The sequence below is a fragment of the Scyliorhinus torazame genome, chromosome 3, assembly GCF_047496885.1.
Source record: "Scyliorhinus torazame isolate Kashiwa2021f chromosome 3, sScyTor2.1, whole genome shotgun sequence".
Classification (NCBI taxonomy): domain Eukaryota; kingdom Metazoa; phylum Chordata; class Chondrichthyes; order Carcharhiniformes; family Scyliorhinidae; genus Scyliorhinus; species Scyliorhinus torazame.
The window spans coordinates 154181908-154205280 of record NC_092709.1 but is presented as its reverse complement, the minus strand read 5'-3'; the positions used below and the strand labels follow the sequence as shown (position 1 = coordinate 154205280).

The following is a 23373-nucleotide window of genomic DNA, read 5'->3' as shown; positions in this document are numbered from 1 at the left end:
TCCCTTCTAGTTTACCGCACGGTGATTTTGGCCGTTTAAATTGCCGTTGGGGCTCCTATCAAGAGCCCAAAAGTCCGTTCCAACGGGAGGTGCCGAAACGTGCGACTCAGCTGGTCATTGCCGCACCCGGAAGTCCCTAAAGGGCATTAGTAAACCAGAAAGGTTTTACGACAATTGGCAATGATTTCATGGTCATCATTAGTCTTTTAATTCCAGATATTTTATTGAGTTTAAATTCCATCATCTGTCATAGTGAGATTCGAATCAGAGTCCCGAGATCAACATCTTGGATCTCTGGATTACTCGACCAGCGACAATACCACTATGCCATCTGTCATTTTACCTTTAGTAAGCTATTATGGTAATTTCTTCAAAATCTGAATCTCAAAATTTTAAGGACCATTTCAAACAGTTTATCCTAAAGAAACACTTGCAGAAAAAGTTCACCTAAATTTAAAACCTATTGGTGTAATGAAGCTATTCTGATGTAACATAAAATGAAAATGTGAATGCAAGCTGTAATTGGATTTGATTCAAGAATAAGAACCAATTACAAATTTATAAGTTTAATAATGTATAATTTAATATTTCAACATCTGGCAAGTAGATACGGTTTCCAATGAGACATTTCCGTATAAAAATACAAACGTGCATAAACTATAAAATAATGATATTAAATATTCACAAGACGTTAGAAAAGAATTTCAAATGGATAACGGCTTATAAAATGATGCTGCATTTTATACAAGTGATATAGAATGTAAAAGCTTACTCTTTATAAAGCCTTTGTCATAATGCTCTAGGGGTACTATGCGCAGTCTTTGGCGCCGTACTATTGGAAGAATGCAGTATAAATTGGAAGTTATTGGCTATGAGAAGAAATAAATATTAAGACCTGAAAAATTCAGGTTGCTTTCATTAGAACAGAGGAGATTATGGGATGATCTATTAGAAGTGTTTAAAATTATTGAAGAGATGGCAAAGAGTAGATAGAAACACTCATTCCAACAATTAACAAGTTAATTAATCCAGGCAACATAAATATAACCAAAGAGCTCTAGGATAGCTAAAAGGAGATTAAAAAAAATATATATAGTGTTGTGAGGCTGTGGAATGAACTACCCGAGTTAATGACTGAATCAGAGAGAATCCCAATATTTAGGAATCTGGTTAGATATTTAGTTAGAGAGAAGAGGTTAAAAGAGATGTAGGAATAGAGTAGGCAATTGGTATTATGACCACCATTCATCTGGAGGATAAACATGGACAGAGTGCCTGTTTCTGAGTTTTAGTTTGTATCTCAGTGCCTTGTGATCTTTCACTTTATTAAAGGTGCTAAGTTGTTGCTGTGATTCAAGGTAAATAAATACACATAAAATGATCACAATTCACTTCATTTCTTCTAGGAAACAGTTGTGTTCTGTTCATCATTCAGATGATCTTAGGAAGAATGGATCACCATCAGTTCCATTATTCTTATAACTCAAGTTATTTGAAAATCAAATATATTGGTACAATTGCATGCTGTACAAAGCCATTTTTGTAATATTCAACATACAAAAATAATCATTTTACAATTATTGTACTCAAGTGAAACACCAAAAACTGCAATCATACCATGTATATTGAAACAGCATTTACTGTGATAAATTAACAGTTTGAACTGTGCTGCTTGGGTTTTCCACATGATTCCCTGCCATATAATAAACAGAATCTGGATGTAATAAAATAACACAAAACATTAAGTGAAGGCGGGTTTCCACAATCTTTTACCCTGGCTCAAAAGCCCATTCACCTGAATCACCCTATCCACTAAACTGCAAGACTGATCACTTCCCCTAGAATGGAATGGCGGTGTTCCATCAATTGTCCCTGTTTGGGGGAGATCATCACAGTTTCTTGACTGTGACGACACTAATCTATCATTAATGGCCTGTAGCTTCAAATGCCAGCAAACAATTGAAGCCTCACTCAGATCTCATTTGAATAAAGCTACAATGACTTTCAATCCAGTTTAAATGAGTTCACATTCAGTCAATTGATCTGCCCTGGATACTGAAAACCCATCAGCAGCAGTCAATTGAAATCACTGAATGGCCTGTTTCTTCAGCTGTAGAAATTACTTGAATAAATGTTCAGTTAGTTAGTTTTATTCAGTCATCTTGAGGCCCCATTGATCAGGTTTCAATCGATTGATGACACTGTTTGAATGTCCTATCCCCCCTCCCCGTACGTTGGTACTGAGGGGAGGGTACCCAGTTTCTCCAATCCCAAAATTAGTGTTTGTACCGTTTGGCCTTGCATATATTTTTTACTGTTTTAACAAAAAGATATATCCTGACCCATCAGAAATGTTATGCTTGGGCTTAAACTAATGTGTCTCAGTGGCATTCAGGGTGTAACTCCACCTAAGCAAAAGGGGCACAGTGACTATTAAATATCATTGAATTCACTCCTCCTGGAACTCCAGGCCTGTGCTTTGGTCACTAACTAAGAAAATCAATTTTAAAAGCAGCAAGAAATAGAAACACACAGCAGGTCTGTCAGCAGTTTCCTAAATTTTCCATTTTTTTGGTTTGGCCACAGAAAATTTACAAATCTTTGCTATTTATTTGAGATGTGCTTTTATCAAATAGGTGTAAAATTTTAAAAATAAATATTTTTAATTGAGCAAGCAGGACCTGCAGTGCAGGGTATCACCATCAAATGAGAAATTGCAAGAAATCAGAAAATAGTGATTAAAGTCATACTAAGTTTGAGGTTTAAACATTGTAAAATGGAGAAAAGAAATATAAAACAAAAGGTGCCACAGTTTTGAGCATCAGGCTTGCAAACTTAACAGTTATTGTAAAAGTAGCCTGTCTTTTAAAACTATAATGTAACAAAAAAAAAATTGCAACCTGAACCGCTGACAGCGCTAAACCAGAAATATAGCTTTTAATACATGTAGGATGCAGCAACAAGCTTCAAACAATTGTGGAAATTACAGTTGTCCTGGGCAGCAGAGTACTGATGCAAAATATATGCTGCCATGTCTGTCATACCTGCCCAGTCAGATCCATGTGACTGTGAATGGCATGCAGATTCACTGACTTGAGACAGAGAGGAAGGGATTATGGCAATGGGAGGAATAACTCCCCAGTTAATAAATACAAAGCATTTTTTAAAGTATTGTGCCTGGAGGGGCGATAAATATGCATGTAAAGGATGATGATATAGAATGTCTTAAGTAAAATTATAAAAATCTAAAAAAAACGCAGGTAGTATTAAATTATTTTCCACTTGACATTAGGTCTAATCTGCTTTAGGTTGAAAACAAATGAAACCAATCAGAAACACAGGATCAGATAAACAACAATCCATTTTCTACTGAAATCAAAAATGGTGAGGATTACATGTCTTTGCTTTTGCTATCTGTTACGAACCAAGGACGCCACGTAAATCCAAACAGACAACACGTTGTTGGGATACGGGTGGACATACACAGCTAAAGCAAACTCTACATGAGGAATCACAGTGTTATGGACACCAGTGCTATGTACAGCTTCAACAATAGGCCTCAATTCAGAGAAAGACAAGTTAATAGGAAATCCAGAAATCTGCAGAGAAAAATTTGATATAAGATTAAAGAAGATCAACTTTTTATTATACTAACAACAGCCTGTACCTAAGAGTATTTAATAAACATTACTTTAAGTAAATGAGGCAAGAGGTGTCTAATACCTCCCCTGATTTCAAGTAATTTAAAATACAGTATCACAAACTTACTAAACAATGTAATATTAGGATAAATACATAAAAATTGAAGTTTTTAATACATTCATGGCTCTAATTTACCAAATGGTGAACTCTAATATTGTCTTGGTATTATTGGACGAAGAGAAAAAAGCAGAGGCCTTTTCTTTGAACTAAGGTTCAGAATTATTTCCCTTAAGACCAGAGCAGGGGTTCTTTAGTTAACATTGATCAATTCAATCAAGTTATGCTGTTGATTTAGATATTGCAGATGTACATGGAAATCAGTTTGCAACATAAGGCAGGTCCCTAATATGAACAAGTAGAGACTTTTTAAACAATATTTCAAACTTTTAATTGCATTATTTCTGCAATAGATTAGGATTACATACTTAAACAGTAGCTAATATTTTGGACACCTAGTCCCAATTAATTCATATCAGCAAAGAAAAGGTATTGGAAAAGTTTAAGGGACTCAAAGCTAAAAAGTTCACAGGACCCACTGGTCTACATCTTAGAGTTCAAAAAGAGTAGCTGATTTTCCAAAACTCCCTGGATTCTACAATGGACCCAGTGGATTGGAAGTTAGCAAATGCCACTTATTTATTTAAAAAAGCAGGGAGATCAAAAAGAATGATCTACAGGCCGGTTAGCCTGACACCAGTCATCAGTAAAATGCTAGAATCTATTATGAAGGAAATCACAACAATCTTAAAAATTCACTTAGAAAATTAACATAATCAGAAAAAGTCAACGTGGTGTTACAAAAGAAAAATTGTGTTGAATAAATTTCATCGGGTGTGTAACTAGTAGGGTGGATAATGGGGAATCAGTAGATGTAGTACATTTAAATTTCCAAAAGATTTTCGATTAGGTGCTGTAAAATGCGTCAGATCAGAGCTCATGGAGTTGAAGGTAATATATTAGCATGGATGAAGGATCGGTTAATGTACAGGAAGCAGAGAGTAGGGGTAAATGAGGCATTTTCAAGTTGGCATGCTAATGGCATGCAGCAAGAATCACTGCTGTTTGTAATCTAAATGAATTACTTAAACAAAGAGCCTGAGAATAATGTCTCTACGTTTGCTGATAATACAAAGCTAGGTGGGAATACAAGTTATACAGAAGGATACAAAAAGGCTGCAAAGTGCTAAAGCAGGTTGAATGAATGGGCAAGAAGTTAGCAAATGGCAAAAATTGTGGAGAAGTGTGAGATTATCCACATTGGCAGCAAGAGTAGAAAAGCAGAATATTTTTTAAAAAGGTGTGAAGCTTTTAAATACTGATGTTCAGAGAGGCTTTGGTGCACTTCTACAAGAAACACAAAGTTAGCATGCAGTACAATAAGCAGTTAGGAAGGGAAATGGCATGTTGGCTTGTATTGAAAGGGAATTGGAGTACAAGATTAAGGAAGCCTTGCTACAGTTATATAGGGCTAAGGTGAGACAAAACCTGGACAACTGTGTGCAGTTTTGGTCTCTGTCCTAAGGATGGATTTACTTGCCTTGAAGGCAGCACTGCAAAGGTTCATGGTTGATCCCTAGAATGAGAGGGTTGTCCTATGATTTGAGGTCGAGTAAATTGGTCCAGATTCTCTGAAATCTAGAAGAATGTGAAGAGAGCTAATTGAAATAAAAAAGCTTCTGAAGGGACTGGATCATGGATATGGAGCTCGTTTCTCCTGGCTGCTGGAAATTCTAGAAAACGGGACACAGCCTCTGGATAAGGGGATGATCATTAAGGACTGAGATGAAAGATAACTTCTTTACTCAGATGTTTAGGAATCTTTATAATTCTTTCCCCCCCGAAATTGTGGATGCTCCATCATTGAATATACTCAAGATTGGAATGGACAGTTTTTTGATCGCTTAGGGAATCAAGGGATAGGGAAGAGGGGCAGGAAAGTAAAGTGAGGTAGAAGTTCAGCCCTGATCATATTGATGGCGGAGCAGGCTCAGGGGGCCATATAGCCCAGGTATCGAGAAGGTGACGGTGAAAACCCATTTGAATATATAAGTAGAGTTAAAAGGACTACTTGCATAGGGTAGCAGCATCATTTGAGACCTCAAGATTCTTGCTTTTGCGAGTCACCCCAGACAAGGGTCAAAAGCTCAGGGTTGCGAGGAATGGCTATTGGTAGAACTAGCAAATTTTTGCTGGTGATGCAGAAGAGCGAGAACCTTGAGGGACGATGGCAGCTTACAGATCAAGGAACCTTTTGAAAGAGAGTTTGTGTTTCTTTTAAGCACACATGAGTAAAGCAATGGGAAACCATGTATTCTAGTAAAATTGCTCACTTCTCACTGAGGTTCAACATGGAGGCTCTTCAGAGCAACTGAAGAGGAAAGTAGAGGGCTGCAAAGCATGGAGAAATGAGCAGAGGCTTTGCCTCTGGAAAGATTACTGCTGCACTTGCAAATAAATTAGAATAATAATGAGATTAAATGAAATGTAGAATTTCAACCTTAGGAAAATGTATTTTATTTAGGTTTTAAATAACCTTACTTTACATTAATATGCTAAGATTCGAGCAAAAGCAGACTTTGATCACTATTCTAGCTTCCTGCCCTGTTGATGAGTTTAGAAGTGGGTCATTACCCTGTAATCTCCAAGTAGGCTCTGCAGTTCTGCACAATGATCAATCCCAACTTCTGCCCCGTTGCTGAGCTCCAGTTTAGGCAGGAATTGGCGAAGAGTAGAGGTACAGTATCTGTTCCAGCGAGTTGGATGTCTTGGTCTCCATTCCATAATCTTCTCTTTCAAGATCTTTTCAATCCTGCACGAGTTGACACACAAGATTAAAATTCTATGGCAAATACCTCAAATATTGCGTGTCTTCTGCCTGTGTAGCAAAGGAAACTGAGCCATGTTGGCCATCAGGTGCTGCTTCATGGCTGGATCCATAAGTGTTCTCATGGGGCTGGATTTTACAGCGTGATAAATTCCACCCCCCACCCTGACCAAAAAGTCGGAAACCTGGATGTCTCGCAGTGATATCACGTCGGGAGCAGACTTACTTGTTTCAGAGTGGGCCTTCTGTCCCCATCTGCATGGGTCTGTAGTCCCAACAGAGCCAGGATTGAGTGGTGGCCATTACTGGGACTACAGCCAATGCCCGAGGAGAGGACTGATGGAGTCCAGACTTAAAAGGCAAGTCTGATGCGGATGACCTGTTGCTGTATGTGGCGGATCCAACGGAGGGGATGGTGGAGTTCATGCAGACTCTAAGGGAGTTTGGGGATTTTTCAGGCTATAAGCTCAATGTAGGGAAGAGTGAGCTTTTTGTAGTACAGGCAGGGGACCAAGAAAGGGGGATAGGGGATCTACCACTGAGGAGGGCAGAGGGGAGCTTTCGGTACCTGGGGATCCAGATAGCCAGGAGTTGGGGGGCCCTACATAAACTGAATCTGACGAGGTTGGTGAAGCAAATGGAGGAGGACTTCAAAAGATGGGACATGTTACCGCTCTCGCTAGAGGGTAGACTGCAGTCGGTCAAAATGGTGGTCCTTCCGAGGTTTCTCTTTGTGTTTCAGTGCCTTCCCATCGTGATCACCAAGGCCTTTTTTAAGAGAGTAGGCAGGAGCATTATGGGGTTTGTGTGGGCGAATAGGACCCCGAGGGTAAGGAGAGGGTTCCTGGAACGCAGAAGGGACCGAGGAGGGTTGGCGCTGCCAAACCTATGGAGCTACTACTGGGCAGCAAATGTGGCGATGATCCACAAGTGGGTAATGGAGGGAGAGGTGGCGGCATGGAAGAGGATGGAGATGGCGTCCTGTAAAGGAACGAGCCTGGGGGCGTTGGTGACGGCACCGCTGCCGCTCTCGCCGTCAAAGTATACCACGAGCCCGGTGGTGGCGGCAACGCTAAGGATCTGGGGCCAGTGGAGACGGCACAGGGGTGCAATGGGAGCCTCGGTGTGGTCCCCGATCAGGGGTAACCACCGGTTTGTCCCGGGGAGGATGGATGGGGGATTTCAGAGCTGGCAACGGACGGGGATTAGAAGAATGGGGGACCTGTTCATTGACGGGACGTTTGCGAGCCTAGGGACACTGGAGGAGAAGTTTGAGATACCCCCGGGAAATGCTTTTAGATATATGCAGGTGAGGGCGTTTGTGAGGCGACAGGTGAGGGAATTCCCGTTGCTCCCGGCACAAGAAATTCAAGACAGGGTGATCTCGGGTGTATGGGTCGGGGAGGGCAAGGTGTCGGCAATATACCAGGAGATGAAAGAAGAGGGGGAACCGCTGGTAGAGGAGCTGAAGGGTAAATGGGAGGAGGAGCTGGGGGAGGAGATTGAGGAAGGTCTGTGGGCTGATGCCCTAGGTAGGGTTAATTCCTCCTCCTCGTGTGCCAGGCTCAGCCTGATACAATTTAAGGTGGTTCACAGAGCGCACTTGACGGGGGCGAGGTTGAGTAGGTTCTTTGGGGTAGAGGACAGATGTGGAAGGTGCTCAGGGAGCCTGGTGAACCATGTCCATATGTTTTGGTCATGCCCGGCACTGGAGGTGTTCTGGAGAGGAGTGGCGGGGGCAATATCTCAGGTGGTGAAAGTCCGGGTCAAGCCAAGCTGGGGGCTAGCAATATTTGGAGTAGTGGACGAGCCGGGAGTGCAGGAGGCGAAAGAGGCCGGAATTCTGGCCTTTGCGTCCCTAGTAGCCCGGCGAAGGATCTTGCTAATGTGGAAGGAGGCGAAGCCCCCCAGCGTGGAGGCCTGGATAAACGACATGGCTGGGTTCATAAAGCTGGAGAGGATTAAGTTTGCCTTGAGAGGGTCTGCACAGGGGTTCTACAGGCAGTGGCAACCGTTCCTAGACTATCTCGCGGAGCGTTAGAGGAAGGTCGGTCAGCAGCAGCAGCAGCAACCTGGGGGGGGGGGGGGGGGTGGTGGTGGTGGGGGGCGTTCTGTGAGGGGGGGGGGGGAATGGGGGCTTGCCTGGGAGGGTGGATGAGCAAGAGATAACATGAAGGATCGGGGAAACTGGCACGAGTGGGAGAGAGCCAGTGTACAAAGCTATGTAACATATCGTTTTCACCATGTATATATCTCGCTCTGCGCAATTTCTTGTTATTTTGTTACGAGAGGGGGGGGGGTTATTGTTTGTAAGGGTGAAAAATTGTGTTAAAAAACTTTAATAAATATATATTTTTTAAAAAGACAAGTCTGTATTTTGGATGGATTTGGCTGACAGATCTCAGTGAGAGGCAGACAGATTTGAGACGCTGGTGGTGGTGGTGGGGTTGGGGGGGGGGGGGGGGGGGTTGGGGGTACAATCTTGTTGGGGTCAGGGAACATCCCTCTTCCCTAAAAGGTGCAAACCCTTCTTTCTGCTCAACAGTAGCCCAAGAAGTGAAAGCTGCCAGACTGCATGCCTTGCAGTCTGTCGCATGTAAAATGACGGTGGAGGCAGAACAAGACCCTTAAGTGACTATTAATTGTCCAGTTAAGAGCTTCAATAGGTCCAATGGTTGCCTGACGCCTTTCCTGCCCAGAGTCAGGTTGGGGATGGGTGGGAAGGCAGCGGGTAGGCCACCCTCTTTATTTTAGCAGCCCCAAGGGCAGCATGGTGGCGCAGTGGTTAGCATTGGGACTACGGCGCTGAGGACTCAGGTTCGAATCCTGGCCCTGGGTCACTGTCCGCGTGGAGTTTGCACATTCTCCCTGTGTCTGCGTGGATTCCAACCCCAAAACCCAAAGATGTGCAGGGTAGGTGGATTGGCCATGCCAAATTGCCCCTTAATTGGAAAAAAAAAAAATTGGGTATTCTAAATTTATTTAAAAAAATTCAGGATCCCTGCCTTCAAATATGTTGGCAGGCAGGCCATAAAATCCAGCCCATGGAGCACTTGTATGAACTCCTCCATATTCTTCAACAGGTATTCTGACAGACCTGCCAAAGGAGCAATTATCTCACTACATGGTTTTCCTGTATGATCTCACATTCTGGGGAGCCAGCACCTACACTGTCTTTTTTTCCTGGCTTTGCTGCGGGCACCCTCTGCCCAGACGCTCACAGTGCACACATTCAGCCTCTATACTAGACTCTATGCAGTGCCAATATCTGAGCTGCTGGCTGAGTGTCAGATCAAGTAACAGCGCTTCCTCCTCAGGGTCATCATTTGCAGGCACCATTGGTGGCTCAGTGGGCAGATCTTGGGTATCTGAAAAGTACAAATGCAAAGGGGAAGGGGTTTGAGGAGGGTGGTTTGGGAGAAAGCAAGTGATTTGGACCATCTGTACTTTGTTCCAGATTGTGGGATGAGAGTGAAGTGGGATTTCAAAAGTGCATAAGGCAAGAACATATTGTGTTCCTGTTCAGCTCCAGCAATGCCTTTTGCCACAGCCACAGTGACCGCAATGTCCAATAATGTCCAGCAATGTCTCATTCAAAAGGGTGAAGAGATGCAGTCATGACAGTCCCGACTGGCTCATTGCTACTGCCTCCTGCAAGGGCCACCCAGCCCTGCAAGAAGGAGGAAAGAGTATCAGTGATTATGTTGCAATGTGTTTGGATGACGTGTCTGTCATTGCTGAATAGCAGGCAAAATGCAGAAGCTGTATGAGATGGGCACACTTGGTAAGTTTGGGAGACTAAGGTGCAGAATTTGAATGTTTGGTATGGGACGGCACGGAAGCACAGTGGTTAGCACAGTTGCTTCACAGCTCCAGTGTCCCATGTTCAATTCCTGGCTTGGGTCACTGGGCTGAGTCTGCATGTTGTCCCCGTTTCTGTGTGGGTTTCCTCCGGGTGCCAAAGATAACCACTGGCTTCTTTCCTCTACTGCAAATCATCTTCATAAACCCATCTCCCCTGTTTCCACAATTTCGTCTCAAAGTGCAAGGAGCACAGGAAGCTCTTTATTGCTATCATCCAATTAACAGCCTTTGACACCTCCCTCATTTCCACCAGACCATCGGTCAGTCCTCCTCCAAAGTTCCTTTTGACCGAACCCTGAACTTGCACCTTTCTCTAGTTTGCTCCTATTTCCCATCAGGCTCTCACTAAGCTCATTTTGTCAGTGAGATCCACCTCCTGCTGCCTCCACCCTGTTCTCACTAACCTGGGTAGCATGGTAGCATAGTGGTGAGCACTGTTGCTTCTCAGCGCCAGGGTCCCAGGTTCAATTCCTGGCTTGGGTCACTGGCTGTGCGGACGGTCTGCAAGTTCTCCCCGTGTGTGCGTGGGTTTCCTCCGGGTGCTCCGGATTCCTCACACAGTCCAAAAATGTGCAGGTTAGGTGGATTGGCCATGATAAATTGCCCCTTAGTGTCCGAAGATGTATAGATTTGGTTACAGGGTTAGGGTGGGGAGTGGGCCTAGGTAGAGTGCTCTTTCAGAGGGTCGGTGTAGAAGACTCAATGGGCCGAATGGCCTCCATTCTACACTGTCGGGATTCATTGACCTTGACCATTCATATGAGATTATTGAACTTTTTCTATCCCGATATTCAGGTTCTCGGGGCCATTACTGTCACTGCATTTGCAGTGCCTGTATGGAAGAGTCCCTGTCCCCAGGCAAATAGATCACTTCTCTCCTTTTAGTTTCCTTCCCAAGGCCCCCAGCATTGCATCTGGGAAACTAGGAGTTATCTCCCTGGCCTGCTGCACCATGACTCAGCTTTCTTCAAGCTTCCAACGTGTTTCACAAATAGTTAGATGAGCTGCTCCAGCCAGAATGTACCTCCCTTATAGGAAGGACAGGCTTTACCAGGTGTTGGCCTTTCACGGCCATGATCCCTCTGATGAAGGTCAACCTGTTTAGAGCTGGGCTGCGTGCCACAATCATGGAAACGAGCAGGCAGCATGAAGTTTGTGTGCTACCTACCTTCGCTTTCATTGGATGCGATTAGTTAGGTATTATGATCCTCATGTCCATCAGCTGGAGGTCTCTTAGTCCATATATATATTCTTCTGCATATGTTACGCACTCAAGGGACCAACAGGAAAGTATAATGGAAAGTACTAAAAGTGCCAAAGTGTATTTCCCATTGACACAAAATGAGCATAAATTAAGTACTGTATAAATTTGTTAAGGGAGTCTACAAAACTCTCAAATAGGCTACCCACAATTAAAAAGCAAAAACATAATTACAACTGAAAATAAGTCAGCATTACTTGTCCTGAAGCTCTACTGCAGCAGCCTTGTCAGTACGGCGATAAACCAGCTCTTCTGGCTACAAAACAGCAAAATTACATGGGCAATTAGTACATCGTGCCATAGAATTTCACTTTAAACAAAGAATATAGGTGAGTTATCAAAGGCACAAGATAATAAATCAATGTCTGCTACTACTTTACCTCATAGCTGTTTGACAAACATAATTCAAGGAAAACCATGGAAACATTTATAGCCCAGGAAAGGGTAATTCAACCCAGCACATTTGTGCTAGTTCTTTGCTACAGCAATCCAAAACTAATCCCACTGTGGCACTCTATTCCAGGAACCCAAACCTCCTCAACACTTCCCAGAGGTACCCCCACTCCACCCTATCGAAGGCCTTCTCCGCGTCCATCGTCGCCACTATCTCCGCCTCCCTCTCCACTGTAGGCATCATGATTACGTTAAGGAGCCTCCGCACATTGGTGTTCAGCTGTCTTCCCTTAACAAAACCCGTCTGGTCCTCGTGAATCACCTCCGGGACACAGTCGTCAATTATGGTCGCCAACACCTTTGCAAACAGCTTCGCGTCCACGTTGAGGAGAGAGATTGGCCTATACGACCGACACTGTAATGGGTCCTTGTCCCGCTTCAAGATCAGCGAGATCAACGCCCTGGACATCGCCCTCCCTCGCCTCATTGAAAGTCTTCACTAATAGAGGGCCCAGCAGGTCAATGTACTCCCGGTAAAATTCCACCGGGAACCCATCTGGCCCCGGTGCCTTCCCCGCCTGCATACTCCCCAGCCCCTTAGTCAGCTCCTCTAGGTGCCCCAAGCCCAGCAACCTGCTCCTCCTCCACCCTTGGGAACCTCAGTCGATCCAAAATCGATGCATCCCCCCCTCCTCCGTCGGGGGCTCAGACCTATACAGCCCCTCATAAAAGTCTCTAAATACCCCATTTATTCCCACCGCACTCCGCACTGCGTTCCCCCCTTTATCCCTAACTCCCCCAATCTCCCTCGTTGCCTTCCGCTTCCGAAGCTGGTGTGCCAACATCCGGCTAGCCTTCTCTCCGTACTCATACACCGCCCTTTGCGCTTTCTTCCACTACACCTCTGCCTTCTTGGTGGTCAACAGGTCGAACTCAGCCTGGAGGCTTCGTCGTTCCTCGAGTAAACCCTCCTTGGGGACCTCTGCATACCTCCTATTCACCCTTAAAATCTCCCCCACCAATCTCTCCCTCTCTCGCCTCTCCTTCCCCTCCTTGTGGGCCCTAGTGGAGATTAGCTCTCCCCTAATCACCGCCTTCAGCGCTCCCCAGACCACCTCCACCTGCACCTCCCCATTATCGTTAGCCTCTAGATAGCTTTCAATACACCCCCGGATCTGCCCGCTCACCTCCTCATCCGCCAGCAAGCCGACATCCAGGCGCCACAGCGGGGGCTGGTCCCTATCCTCTGTGCCCTCCACCCTCGGAATTAGTGCCCTGCTCATAACAAAGAAGTCTATCCGGGAGTAGGCTTTATGGACGTGGGAAAAAAAAGAAAATCCCCTGGCCCCCGGCCTGACAAACCTCCATGGGTCCACTCCTCCCATCTGGTCCATAAACCCCCTCAGCACCTTGGCCGCCGCCAGCCTCTTACCCGTCCTGGACCTGGAGCGGTCCAATGCTTGATCCAGTACCGTGTTGAAGTCCCCACCCCCCATTATCAAGCTCCCTGCCTCCAGGTCCGGAATCCGGCCCAACATGCGCCACATAAATCCGGCATCGTCCCAATTCGGGGCATATACATTCACTAATACCACCCGCATCCCCTGCAGCTTACCACTCACCATTACATACCTACCTTCATTGTGTGCCACGATGTTCAGCGCCTCAAACGACACCCGCTTCATCACCAGAATCGCCACCCCTCGATTCTTTGCGTCCAACCCAGAGTGGAAAACCTGCCCTAACCACCCCTTTCTCAGCCTAACCTGATCTGCCACCCTCAAATGAGTCTCCTGGAGCATAACCACATCTGCCTTCAGTCCCTTCAGGTGCGCGAAAACACGAGCCCTCTTGACCGGCCCGTTCAGGCCTCTCACATTCCAAGTTATCAGCCGGATCAGGGGGCTTCCCGCCCCCCCCCCCCCCCCCCCACTCTCCCCTGCCGATTAGCAATCCCCTTTTCTAGGCCAGCCACGTGCCCGCGCCTCCCGCACTCTCCATTCCCCCCAGCGGCAGATCCCCGCCCCGACTCTCTCTCCAAGCTCCAGCTCACCTTTGGCCAATGCAGCAGCAACCCAGATCCCGCCCCCCCCCCCTCCAGCTAGGTCCCCCCTAGCTGCGTTGCTCCCCCCATAGCACTCCCGTAAGTCAGCTGTCTCCTGCTGACCTCGGCCACTCCCGCCACTCCATCAACCCCTCCAGTGTGGTAGTCTCCCCCCCCCCCCCCCCTGTCCATCAGCGGGCGCTCCTCTCCAACACCGACCTTCCCCCCCGGCCCTGCCCCCTTCCTTCCCTAGCGTGGGAAAAAGCCCGCGCTTTCCATCAGACCGGCCCGCCCTCTCTGGCGCATCTCCCTTTTGCGGCCTCACCTCGGGCCTCCCATCTCCCCTCCCCCCAACGGGGCCCTGTCCTTCCAACCACCGATGCCCACACTCTCACAAAACCCCCCCTTCGAACCATTTCACCCTACCCCACCCAGCGCCCAAGGAAACAATACAGAACAGAACATCCCGCAAAGCACAGTAACCACAGTAGCCCCCCCGTGACCTCCCCTCACAACCGACCCTCAGTCTGTGTCCAACTTTTCGGCCTGAATAAAGGTCCACGCCTCCTCCGGCGTCTCAATGTAATGGTGCAGGTCCTTAAACGTGACCCACAGTCGCGCCGGCTGCAGCATCCCGAATTTCACCCCCTTCCAATGCAGAACCGCCTTAGCCCGATTGTACCCGGCCCTCTTCTTGGCCACCTCCGCGCTCCAGTCCTGGTATATACGGACCTCTGCATTCTCCCACCTGCTGCTCCGCTCCTTTTTTGCCCATCTTAGGACACACACCCTGTCCACCAAGCGGTGGAACCGCACCAATACCGCCCGTGGCGGCTCGTTAGACTTGGGCCTCCTCGCCAGGACTCGGTGGACCCCATCCAGCTCCAGGGGCCTCAGGAAGGCACCCGCGCCCATCAACGTGTTCAGCATCGTGACCACATATGCTCCAGCATCCGACCCCTCCAATCCCTCTGGGAGACCCAGAATCCGCAGATTCTTCCTCCTCGACCGATTCTCCATGTCCTCGAACTTCTCCTGCCATTTCTTAAGCAGCGCCTCGTGCGCCTCCACCTTCACCACCAGGCCCAATATCTCGTCCTCATTCTCAGAGGCTGACTGCCGCACCTCACGGATCGCCGCCCCTTGGGCCTTCTGGGTCTCGACCAGCTTGTCGATCGAAGCCTTCATCGGCTCCAGCAGCTCTGCTTTCAATTCCGTGAAGCAGCACTTGAGAAACTCCTGCTGCTCTTGCGCCCACTGCACCCACACTGCCTGGTCTCCACCCGCCGCCATCTTGGCTTTCCTCCCTCGCATTTTTCGCTGCACCAGGATTACTTTTTTCAATCGCTCCATTCCTGGTCCAATCCATACAGTGCCGGGGAAATCGTACTGTCACCTTCCCACACTGGGAACCGTCGAACAAATGCCGCTGGGGCCCCTCAAAAGAGGCCAAAAGTCAGTTTCTGGCGGGAGTTGCCGAATGTGCAACTTAGCTCAGCATAGCCATAACCGGAAGTCCTCTTTACTTTTCTTTCTTAATGACTCTCCGTTCAAAGTCCTCTTATCACAGATTCCTTAATTACAGAAATTAATCTTTTTCTATTCCCTCTTAGAAAAGTTAGTGCAGAAGGAGGCCATTCGGCCCATCGGGTGTGCACCGGCTCTTGGAAAGAGCACCCTATTTAGCCCACGTCTCCATCCTATCCCCTTAACCAGTAACTCCAGCTAACCTTTTGGACACTAAGGGCAATTTATCATGTCCAATCCACCTAACCTGCACATCTTTGGACTGTGGGAGCATGGAGCATCCGGAGGAAACACACGCAGACATGGGGAGAAAGTGCAAACTCCACACAGTCACCCGAGGCCGGAATTGAACCTGGGTCCCTGGGGCTATGAGGCAGCAATGCTAACCATTGTGCTACCGTGACACCCTATTGATGCTTTACTATTTTAAAAAAAATCTTAAATCTCTCAATTTTTTTCCAATCAAGTGGAAAAAGCCCCTGGGTGGGATTCTCTGACCTCCCGTGGTTTGTATCTCGGCGGCGGGAGGCAGCCAGCTGTTGGCCAGTGGTGGGATCTTCTGGTCTCGAAACAATCAATGGAATTTCCCATTGATTCCGTTCCACGCCACTTGGAAACCCACAGCGGGGCTGCACTGTTGGTGGGAACAGAAGATCCCGCTGGTGTGAAGAGCTGGAAGATCTCACCCCTGTGTATCAAGTTTATGCTTATAAATGTAGTTTCTCATTTCTTACATCATCCTGTTGACATAGGCTGCACGCACTCTATGGGTGTAATATTCTTTCCATAATGGGATGCCCGAAGTGACACCTACCTTAATTGTGGCCAAACCAATGTTTTTGTGCAAATTTATGGCATCTTTTTTCTTCTAATCTCTGTCACTATTCATGAAGCCAAAAGTGCTAATGACCTTTTTTATATTTTGTCTGGCAGCATTTGCACTCAGAATTACTGTGTCTAGTCATGATTTTTGGCCGAAAAAAATGTGATTTTTCATACAGTCCCATGCAAGAGTCAACTTTAGTTATCCAGGCATAAAATCCCCCAAATTTCCCCAAAGTATAAATGTGAATGAATTATATTCATTGTAAATGGATAAATACTGAACACCTCCATCTCGTGTGCAAGGTTGGGGCTGATACAGCTGAAGGTAGTGCACAGAGCAAGGGTGAGGATGTGCCGGCTCTTTGAGGGGATAAAAGTGTGGGGGGGGGGTGCCGCCGCAAACCACGTTGATATGCTTTGGTCCTGTCCAAGGCTGGAGGATTACTGGAAGGAGGTTTTTAGGGTCATCTCTAAAGTGGTGCACGTGAAACTGGACCCAGGCCATCGGGAGGCCATATTCGGGGTGTCGGATCAGCTGGGGTTGGAAACGGACGCAGAGGCAGATGTTGTAGCCTTCACCTATTTGAGCGCCCGAAGGTGGATCCAGTTGGGGTAGAGAGCAATATCTCCGCCCTGTGGGCGGGAGACCTGCTGGAATTCTTGATGCTTGAGAAGGTCAAATTTGAACTGAGGGGAACTAGGGGCTAACTGATTTGGTTAACTGATCTTGAGCATTATTTATTATGCACTTTCGAGAATTGGATTACACCGAACATTTGGGGGACGGTGGGTGTGGGGAGGGGTTGGGAGAGTTGGGGGGATGGGGACTGTGTGTGTTAATGGTGACTATGGGTGATACCTGATTCCTTTTTGTTATTTGTTTATGTTAACATGCGGGCTAATGTCTGGGGGTCAGGTGGGAGGATGGGATCGTTGTTACTGATATGGGGATTGACATTGTATTCGTTACTGATTATTGTTTATTGTTGGGTGTAAATTTGGGAGAAAATGTGAAAAAGGAGAAGAATAAAAATATTTAAAATAAAAGTAAATGAATAAATACTAATGAAAATGATTACTGGTAAATAAATAAATAAATGTTAGATAATTAGTATGAACTCTTCAGTGTTATTGGTTTTAAATATATTTCGCTGGCTTTGAAAGCAGACCAAGTATACTGTATATACTCGTGTCAAAGCCAAACTTCTGAGACCAATCATTTAGACCAAAAGTCATAGGGTCAGCTTTTACACAGGTAATGTTACCGGGCGGTTGACATGTGCTCTTAATTTGGGCCCAAGTGAAATTCAACAGAGGCCATTGCAATGAAAATGAAATGAAATGAAAATCGCTTATTGTCACAAGTAGGCTTCAAATGAAGTTACTGTGAAAAGCCCCTAGTCGCCACATTCCGGCGCCTGTTCGGGGAGTCTGTTACGGGAATCGAACCGTGCTGCTGGCCTGCCTTGGTCCAAATTCACTATATTCCAGACCGTTCCGTTCTCCCTCTCTACCTGCCCGTTTCCCCGGGGGTTGTAACTGGTCGTCCTGCTCGAGGCGATGCCCTTGCTAAGCAGGAATTGATGCAGTTAGTCGCTCATAAAGGAGGACCCCCTATCACTGTGTATGTAAGCGGGGAACCCGAACAGTGCAAAGATGCCATGGAGGGCCTTGATGACGGTGGTTGCGGTCATGTCTGGGCAGGGGATGGCGAAGGGGAACCAGGAGTACTCGTCAATCACTTTCAGGAAATATGTGTTGCAGTCAGTGGAGGGGAGGGTGCCTTTGAAGTCCATGCTGAGGCTTTCAAAGGGACGGGAAGCCTTTATCAGGTGCGCCCTCTCTGGCCAGTAGAAGTGCGGTTTGCACTCCGCGCAGATTTGGCAGTCCCTGGTGGCTATCCTGACCTCCTCGATGGAGTAGGGCAGGTTGCAGGTCTGAACAAAGTGGAAAAAGCGAGTGACCCCCGGGTGGCAGAGGTCCTCGTGGAGGGCTCAGAGGCGGTCCACTTGTGCGGTGGCATGTGCAGCGGGACAGGGCGTCAGGAGGCTCCTTTAGCTTCCCGGGACGATACAGGATCTCGCAGTTGTAGGTGGAGAGTTCTATCCTCCACCGCAAGATCGTGTCGTTTTTTATCTTGCCCCGCTGTGCATTATTCAACATGAACGCCACCGACCATTGGTCAGTGAGGAGTGTGAATCTCCTGCTGGCCAGGTAATGCCTCCAGTGTCGCACAGCTTCTACTATGGCTTGGGCCTCCTTTTTGACTGAGGAATGGCGGATTTCGGAAGCATGGATGGTACGGGAGAAGAAGGCCACAGGTCTGCCCGCTTGTTTGAGGGTGGCGGCCAGAGCTACGTCGGACGCATCGCTCTCGACCTGGAAGGGGAGGGACTCGTCGATGGCATGCATCGTGGCCTTTGCAATGTCTGCTTTGATGCAGCTGAAGGCCTGGCGGGCCTCCTTCGACAGGGGGACGGTTGTGGACTGGATCAGGGAACGGGCTTTGTCTGCGTAGTTAGGGACCCACTGGGCGTAGTAACTAAAAAACCCGAGGCAGCACTTCAGGGTCTTGGGGCAGTGAGGGAGGGGGGAACTCCATGAGGGGGCGCATGCGTTCAGGGTCGGGGCCTATAACTCCATTTCGCACTACGTAGCCGAGAATGGCTAGACGGTCGGTGCTAAATACGCATTCATCCTTATTGAACGTTAAGTTAAGGATTTTAGCGGTCTGGAGAAATTTTCGGAGGTTGGTGTCGTGGTCCTGCTGGTCATGGCTGCAGATGGTGACGTTATCGAGATACAGAAACGTTGCGCGCAAGCCGTACCAGTCAACCATTCGGACCATCTCACGTTGGAAGACCGAGACCCCGTTAGTGACACCGAAGGGAACCCTTAAAAAATTATTGAGCCGCCCATCTGCCTCGAAGGCAGTGTATTTGCGGTCGCTCATGCGGAGGGGTAGCTGGTGGTAGGCGGACTTGAGATTCACCGTGGAGAAGACCTTATAATGCGCGATCCTGTTTACCAGGTCGGATATGCGGGGGAGAGGGTACGCGTCCAACTGCGTAAACCTGTTGATGGTCTGACTGTAGTCAATGACCATCCTATGTTTCTCCCAGGTCTTTACCACCACTACTTGGGCTCTCCAGGGACTGTTGCTAGCTTCAATTACCCCTTCCCTCAGTAGCCTTTGGACCTCCGACCTAATGAAAGTCCGGTCCTGGGCACTGTACCGTCTGCTCCTGGTGGCGACGTGTTTGCAATCCGGGGAGAGGTTCGCAAACAGGGAAGGCAGGTCGACCTTAAGGGACGCGAGGCCGCAGACAGTAAGGGGGGGGGGTACAGGGCCGCCGAATTTGAAGGTCAGACTTTGCAGATTACATTGGAAGTCCAACCCCAGGAATGTAGCCGCGCAGAGGTGCGGAAGGACATAAAGGCGGAAATTGTTGAATTTCCTTCCTTGGACTGTGAGGTTTGCTGGACAGAACCCCTTTATCTCCACTGAGTGGGAACCGGAGGCCAGGGAGATTCTTTGATTTCCAGGGTGGGTAAAAAGTGAACAGCGCCTTACCGTGTCGGGGGGTATAAAGCTCTCCGTGCTCCCAGAGTCGATCAGGCAGGACGTCTCGTGGCCGTTGATGAAGACCGTCGTCGTTGCTGTTGAGAGTGTTTGAGGTCGATTTTGGTCCAGAGTCACCGAGGCCAGACGCAGGAGTTGTGAATTTTGATCGGACAGTGTGTAGTCGGCAGGGCTGGGGTCCTGGGGCCCCATCCAAGTTGGCGTCTCCCATGGGTCGCACATGGTGGTCGGGGATGAACAAAATGGCGGCGCCCATCCGTCCAGCGTGGTGTCCGGGGAACAAGATGGCGGCGACCGTGGGCCGCACGTAGCCCTAGGATACGGGGGTGGCGGTGATTGCTGGCCGCCTGGGGCCCGGGGAGAAGTTCGCTGTGGCAGTCCAGAGTCGTCGCTGGAGACCGCGGCCACTGCTCGTGCCTGGCAGACCCCCACAAAATGGCCCTTTTTGCCGCACCCTATGCAGATGGAGGTGCGGGCCGGGCAGCGCTGGTGCTTTGCCTGCCTGCAGAAGAAACAGCAGGGCCCAGCGGAGTTGGCAGGCCCCCTTACAGCGCAGGCCTGCGGGGACACGGGGAAAGTCTGTGGGGCTGCCACTGCGGGGTTCCATGCTGCCCAGGGGGCCGCCGCGCGATCGGGCACATAGGATTGTGCGTTCCTGGAGGCAACGTCCATGGACCCTGCCAGGGCCCGTGCCTCTCTAAGTCCCAGGGTGTCTTTCTCTAAAAGACGCTGGCGGATCTCTGAGGAGCTCATACCTGCTACGAAGGCATCCCGGACTAGGAGTTCCGTGTGCTCGCTCGCCGAAACTTGCGGGCAGCCACAGCTTCTGCCCAGCACCAGTAGCGCGCGGTAGAACTGTTGTCTCGTTGCAAGCAGGTGACGTGCGTAGACCTGACTTACCGGATGGATATAATGTCCTTTTAAAAGTTCAATTGCTGCATCAAAGTCTTCCGCCTCCTCGATGAGGGTGTAGATCCCAGGGCTTACCCTTGAGTGCAGGAGATGCAGTTTCTGCTCCCCCGAGGGTGTGTCTCCAGCCGTCTCAAGGTAGCCTTTAAAACACGCCAGCCAGTGCTTAAAAATCGCCGCTGAGTTCGCCGCGTGGGGACTGAGTTGCAGACACTCCGGCTTCATTCGGAGATCCATCCTCTCAACTTAAGTTGTAGTCTATTAAATTGATGCACGATCAATAACTGCAAAGACGAGGTTAAAGCATAACTGAAGGCTTTAATAGACTAGAACTGTTCCCCAGCAGCTCAGGTACAGAATGAGGGCTGCTGGGATGGCACTGACTCTTATACCCCACCTATCAGGGCGGAGCCACATACTATACAGCCAATGGTAAACCCCCAGGTTTAACCAATGGACTTCTGCCTCTCGGGTGCTGCAGTACCTGATAATACCACACACAGTAACTTCATTTGAAGCCTACTTGTGACAATAAGAGATTTTCATTTCATTTCATTTCATTTCTCAAAAGCTTCTGTCACGGTCAGTCAGTAACAGCTGGGCTAACTAATTTGCATTCCAACTCTTGTGTGCCCTACACAGCAAGTACATTATTATAGTATACACACGCATATATCCATATACACACACTATGCTCATCACATAAACCACTCATCATTTATTAACAGTACAATACAATAATGCCACTGCATTTCTCTGGCCAATTATGTACAGTATTGCTACCGATTTTGCCAAATATTTTGTTCATATTATGGCAGTTTTAAAAAAGGAATCTTAATTTGTATTACTGTACCTGGACACTTGATAAGCCAGGAAAAGGAAAGCTTCGTGAAAAGAATGGCTTCCAAAAGTTGGATTTGCTGGTGTCAAAATGTATGCGGGTAACAGTGTCATATTTCTGCATGTTGAACCAGACCTAGAAAATAAATCCGACGCAGTTTAACAAGAAAAAGTGGCTGAATATTTACATAACACTTTATGTGGGACAAGTAGCAACAATATAAATTAATAAATAATTAGTCACATTTTCCATAGAAATCTCATTCTTTAGCTTTGAAGAGTCACATGGATACAAAATGTTGGGTGCAATTGAATGGAAAGGTTTCTAAGTGTGGAAGCGAGCAGGAACTGCCGTGAGCTTTCCGATACTTGATGCGGCGAGGCCGTCACCGGATTCAAATGCTAATCGGTCCACTTAACGAGGGCCCACAGGCTTCCTGCTGTAAATGATGATTCCGCTGGCAGATTCGCTGGGACCGCACCTGCCAATTCCTCACTAACAAGAGGGAGCTGCACTTAAGCCGATCCTGCAGAGCAGACCCCACACTGCCATGACACCGAGGAGACCAGCCCGACGATTCGTGGATGCCGACCTAGTCCGAATGTTGGATGCGGTCGAGTCCAGACGAGATACCCTGCTCCCCCGAGGAGCTTGGAGGGTCAGTCACAGAACAGCCAGTGTCGCCTGGGAGGAAGTGGCAGTGTTCAGCTCGGGGAGCGTCACCAGGAGGACCGACACCCAGTGCTGTAAGCCTGCACAAATGAGTTGGAACGACTCCCCCCCCCGCCCCCGATACCCAGGAAACCTGGCCCTGGTACTGCCCCCTGCCCAGCACCATACTGTGCCCTGGCCCACCCATATTGGTGGGGTGGGGGGGGTGGGGGGGGGAGAGATGGCAGACAAAACCACGTCCTGTGAGAAGGATGTGGGCCACCCTGGTCCTCCGGGCATGCCAGAACATCGCCGCTGCCGCCTGTCCTCCATCCTCTGTCTGGTCCTCCCTGGGTTCCTCCTCCAGCCCCCCCTGGTCCAGTGCATCCTCGACCTCCTCCTTGGAGGTGGCCGCATGTTCCTCCCTCTTTAGCACTTCATCCCGCTGCTGTGTCGGGTTGTGGAGGACACATCAGACCAACACAAAGCGGGCGACCCTCTGGGAGATGTACTGCACTGCACCACCAGAGCGGTCAAGGCATCGGAATCGCATGTCCTATGCACCATTCAATTACAGCCCGAGTGGCCGCATGGGCCTCGTTGTCTCAGGTATCCACATTGGTCACCAACCTCATTACTGGCGTCATTAGCCAGGTCCTCAGCGGGCACCTATTATCAACCCCACGAGCTAACAGGGCGTCCTGGGATGGTCCTCAAAGAGGCCGGGATGTTCGACTGGCCCAGGAGGTAGCTGTCGTGCACACTCCCTGGGAAGCGTGCAGACACATATAGTTAGCTGCCCGGACAAACAGGGCATCTATGCCCTCAGATGCACCTTTGGACTGTACCTTGTGAAATGCTGCACAAGTCCCCGCTCAAGCCCTGGAATGTTCCTGAGGCGCAGAGGTTCAGGGCTGCAGTGACCTTGACGGCCACCAGGAGCAGGTAT

The 23373-nt window shown here is 48.2% G+C and overlaps 1 protein-coding gene across 2 annotated transcripts in view; it reads right to left on the bottom strand.

Moving 5' to 3' along the window:
• Window positions 1-557: 557 nt before the first annotated feature.
• cc2d2a (coiled-coil and C2 domain containing 2A) overlaps window positions 558-23373 on the bottom strand; it is a 294925-nt gene continuing 272109 nt past the window's right edge. For both annotated transcript variants that reach the window (XM_072496404.1, XM_072496406.1), the window contains 4 exons: window positions 21786-21908; window positions 11849-11907; window positions 6334-6511; window positions 558-3599 (listed from right to left, as the gene is read on the bottom strand). In XM_072496404.1, the coding sequence (XP_072352505.1) occupies window positions 3411-3599; window positions 6334-6511; window positions 11849-11907; window positions 21786-21908 (549 nt within the window). In that variant the 3' untranslated portion in view covers window positions 558-3410. The remainder of the gene's footprint in view (window positions 3600-6333; window positions 6512-11848; window positions 11908-21785; window positions 21909-23373) is intronic.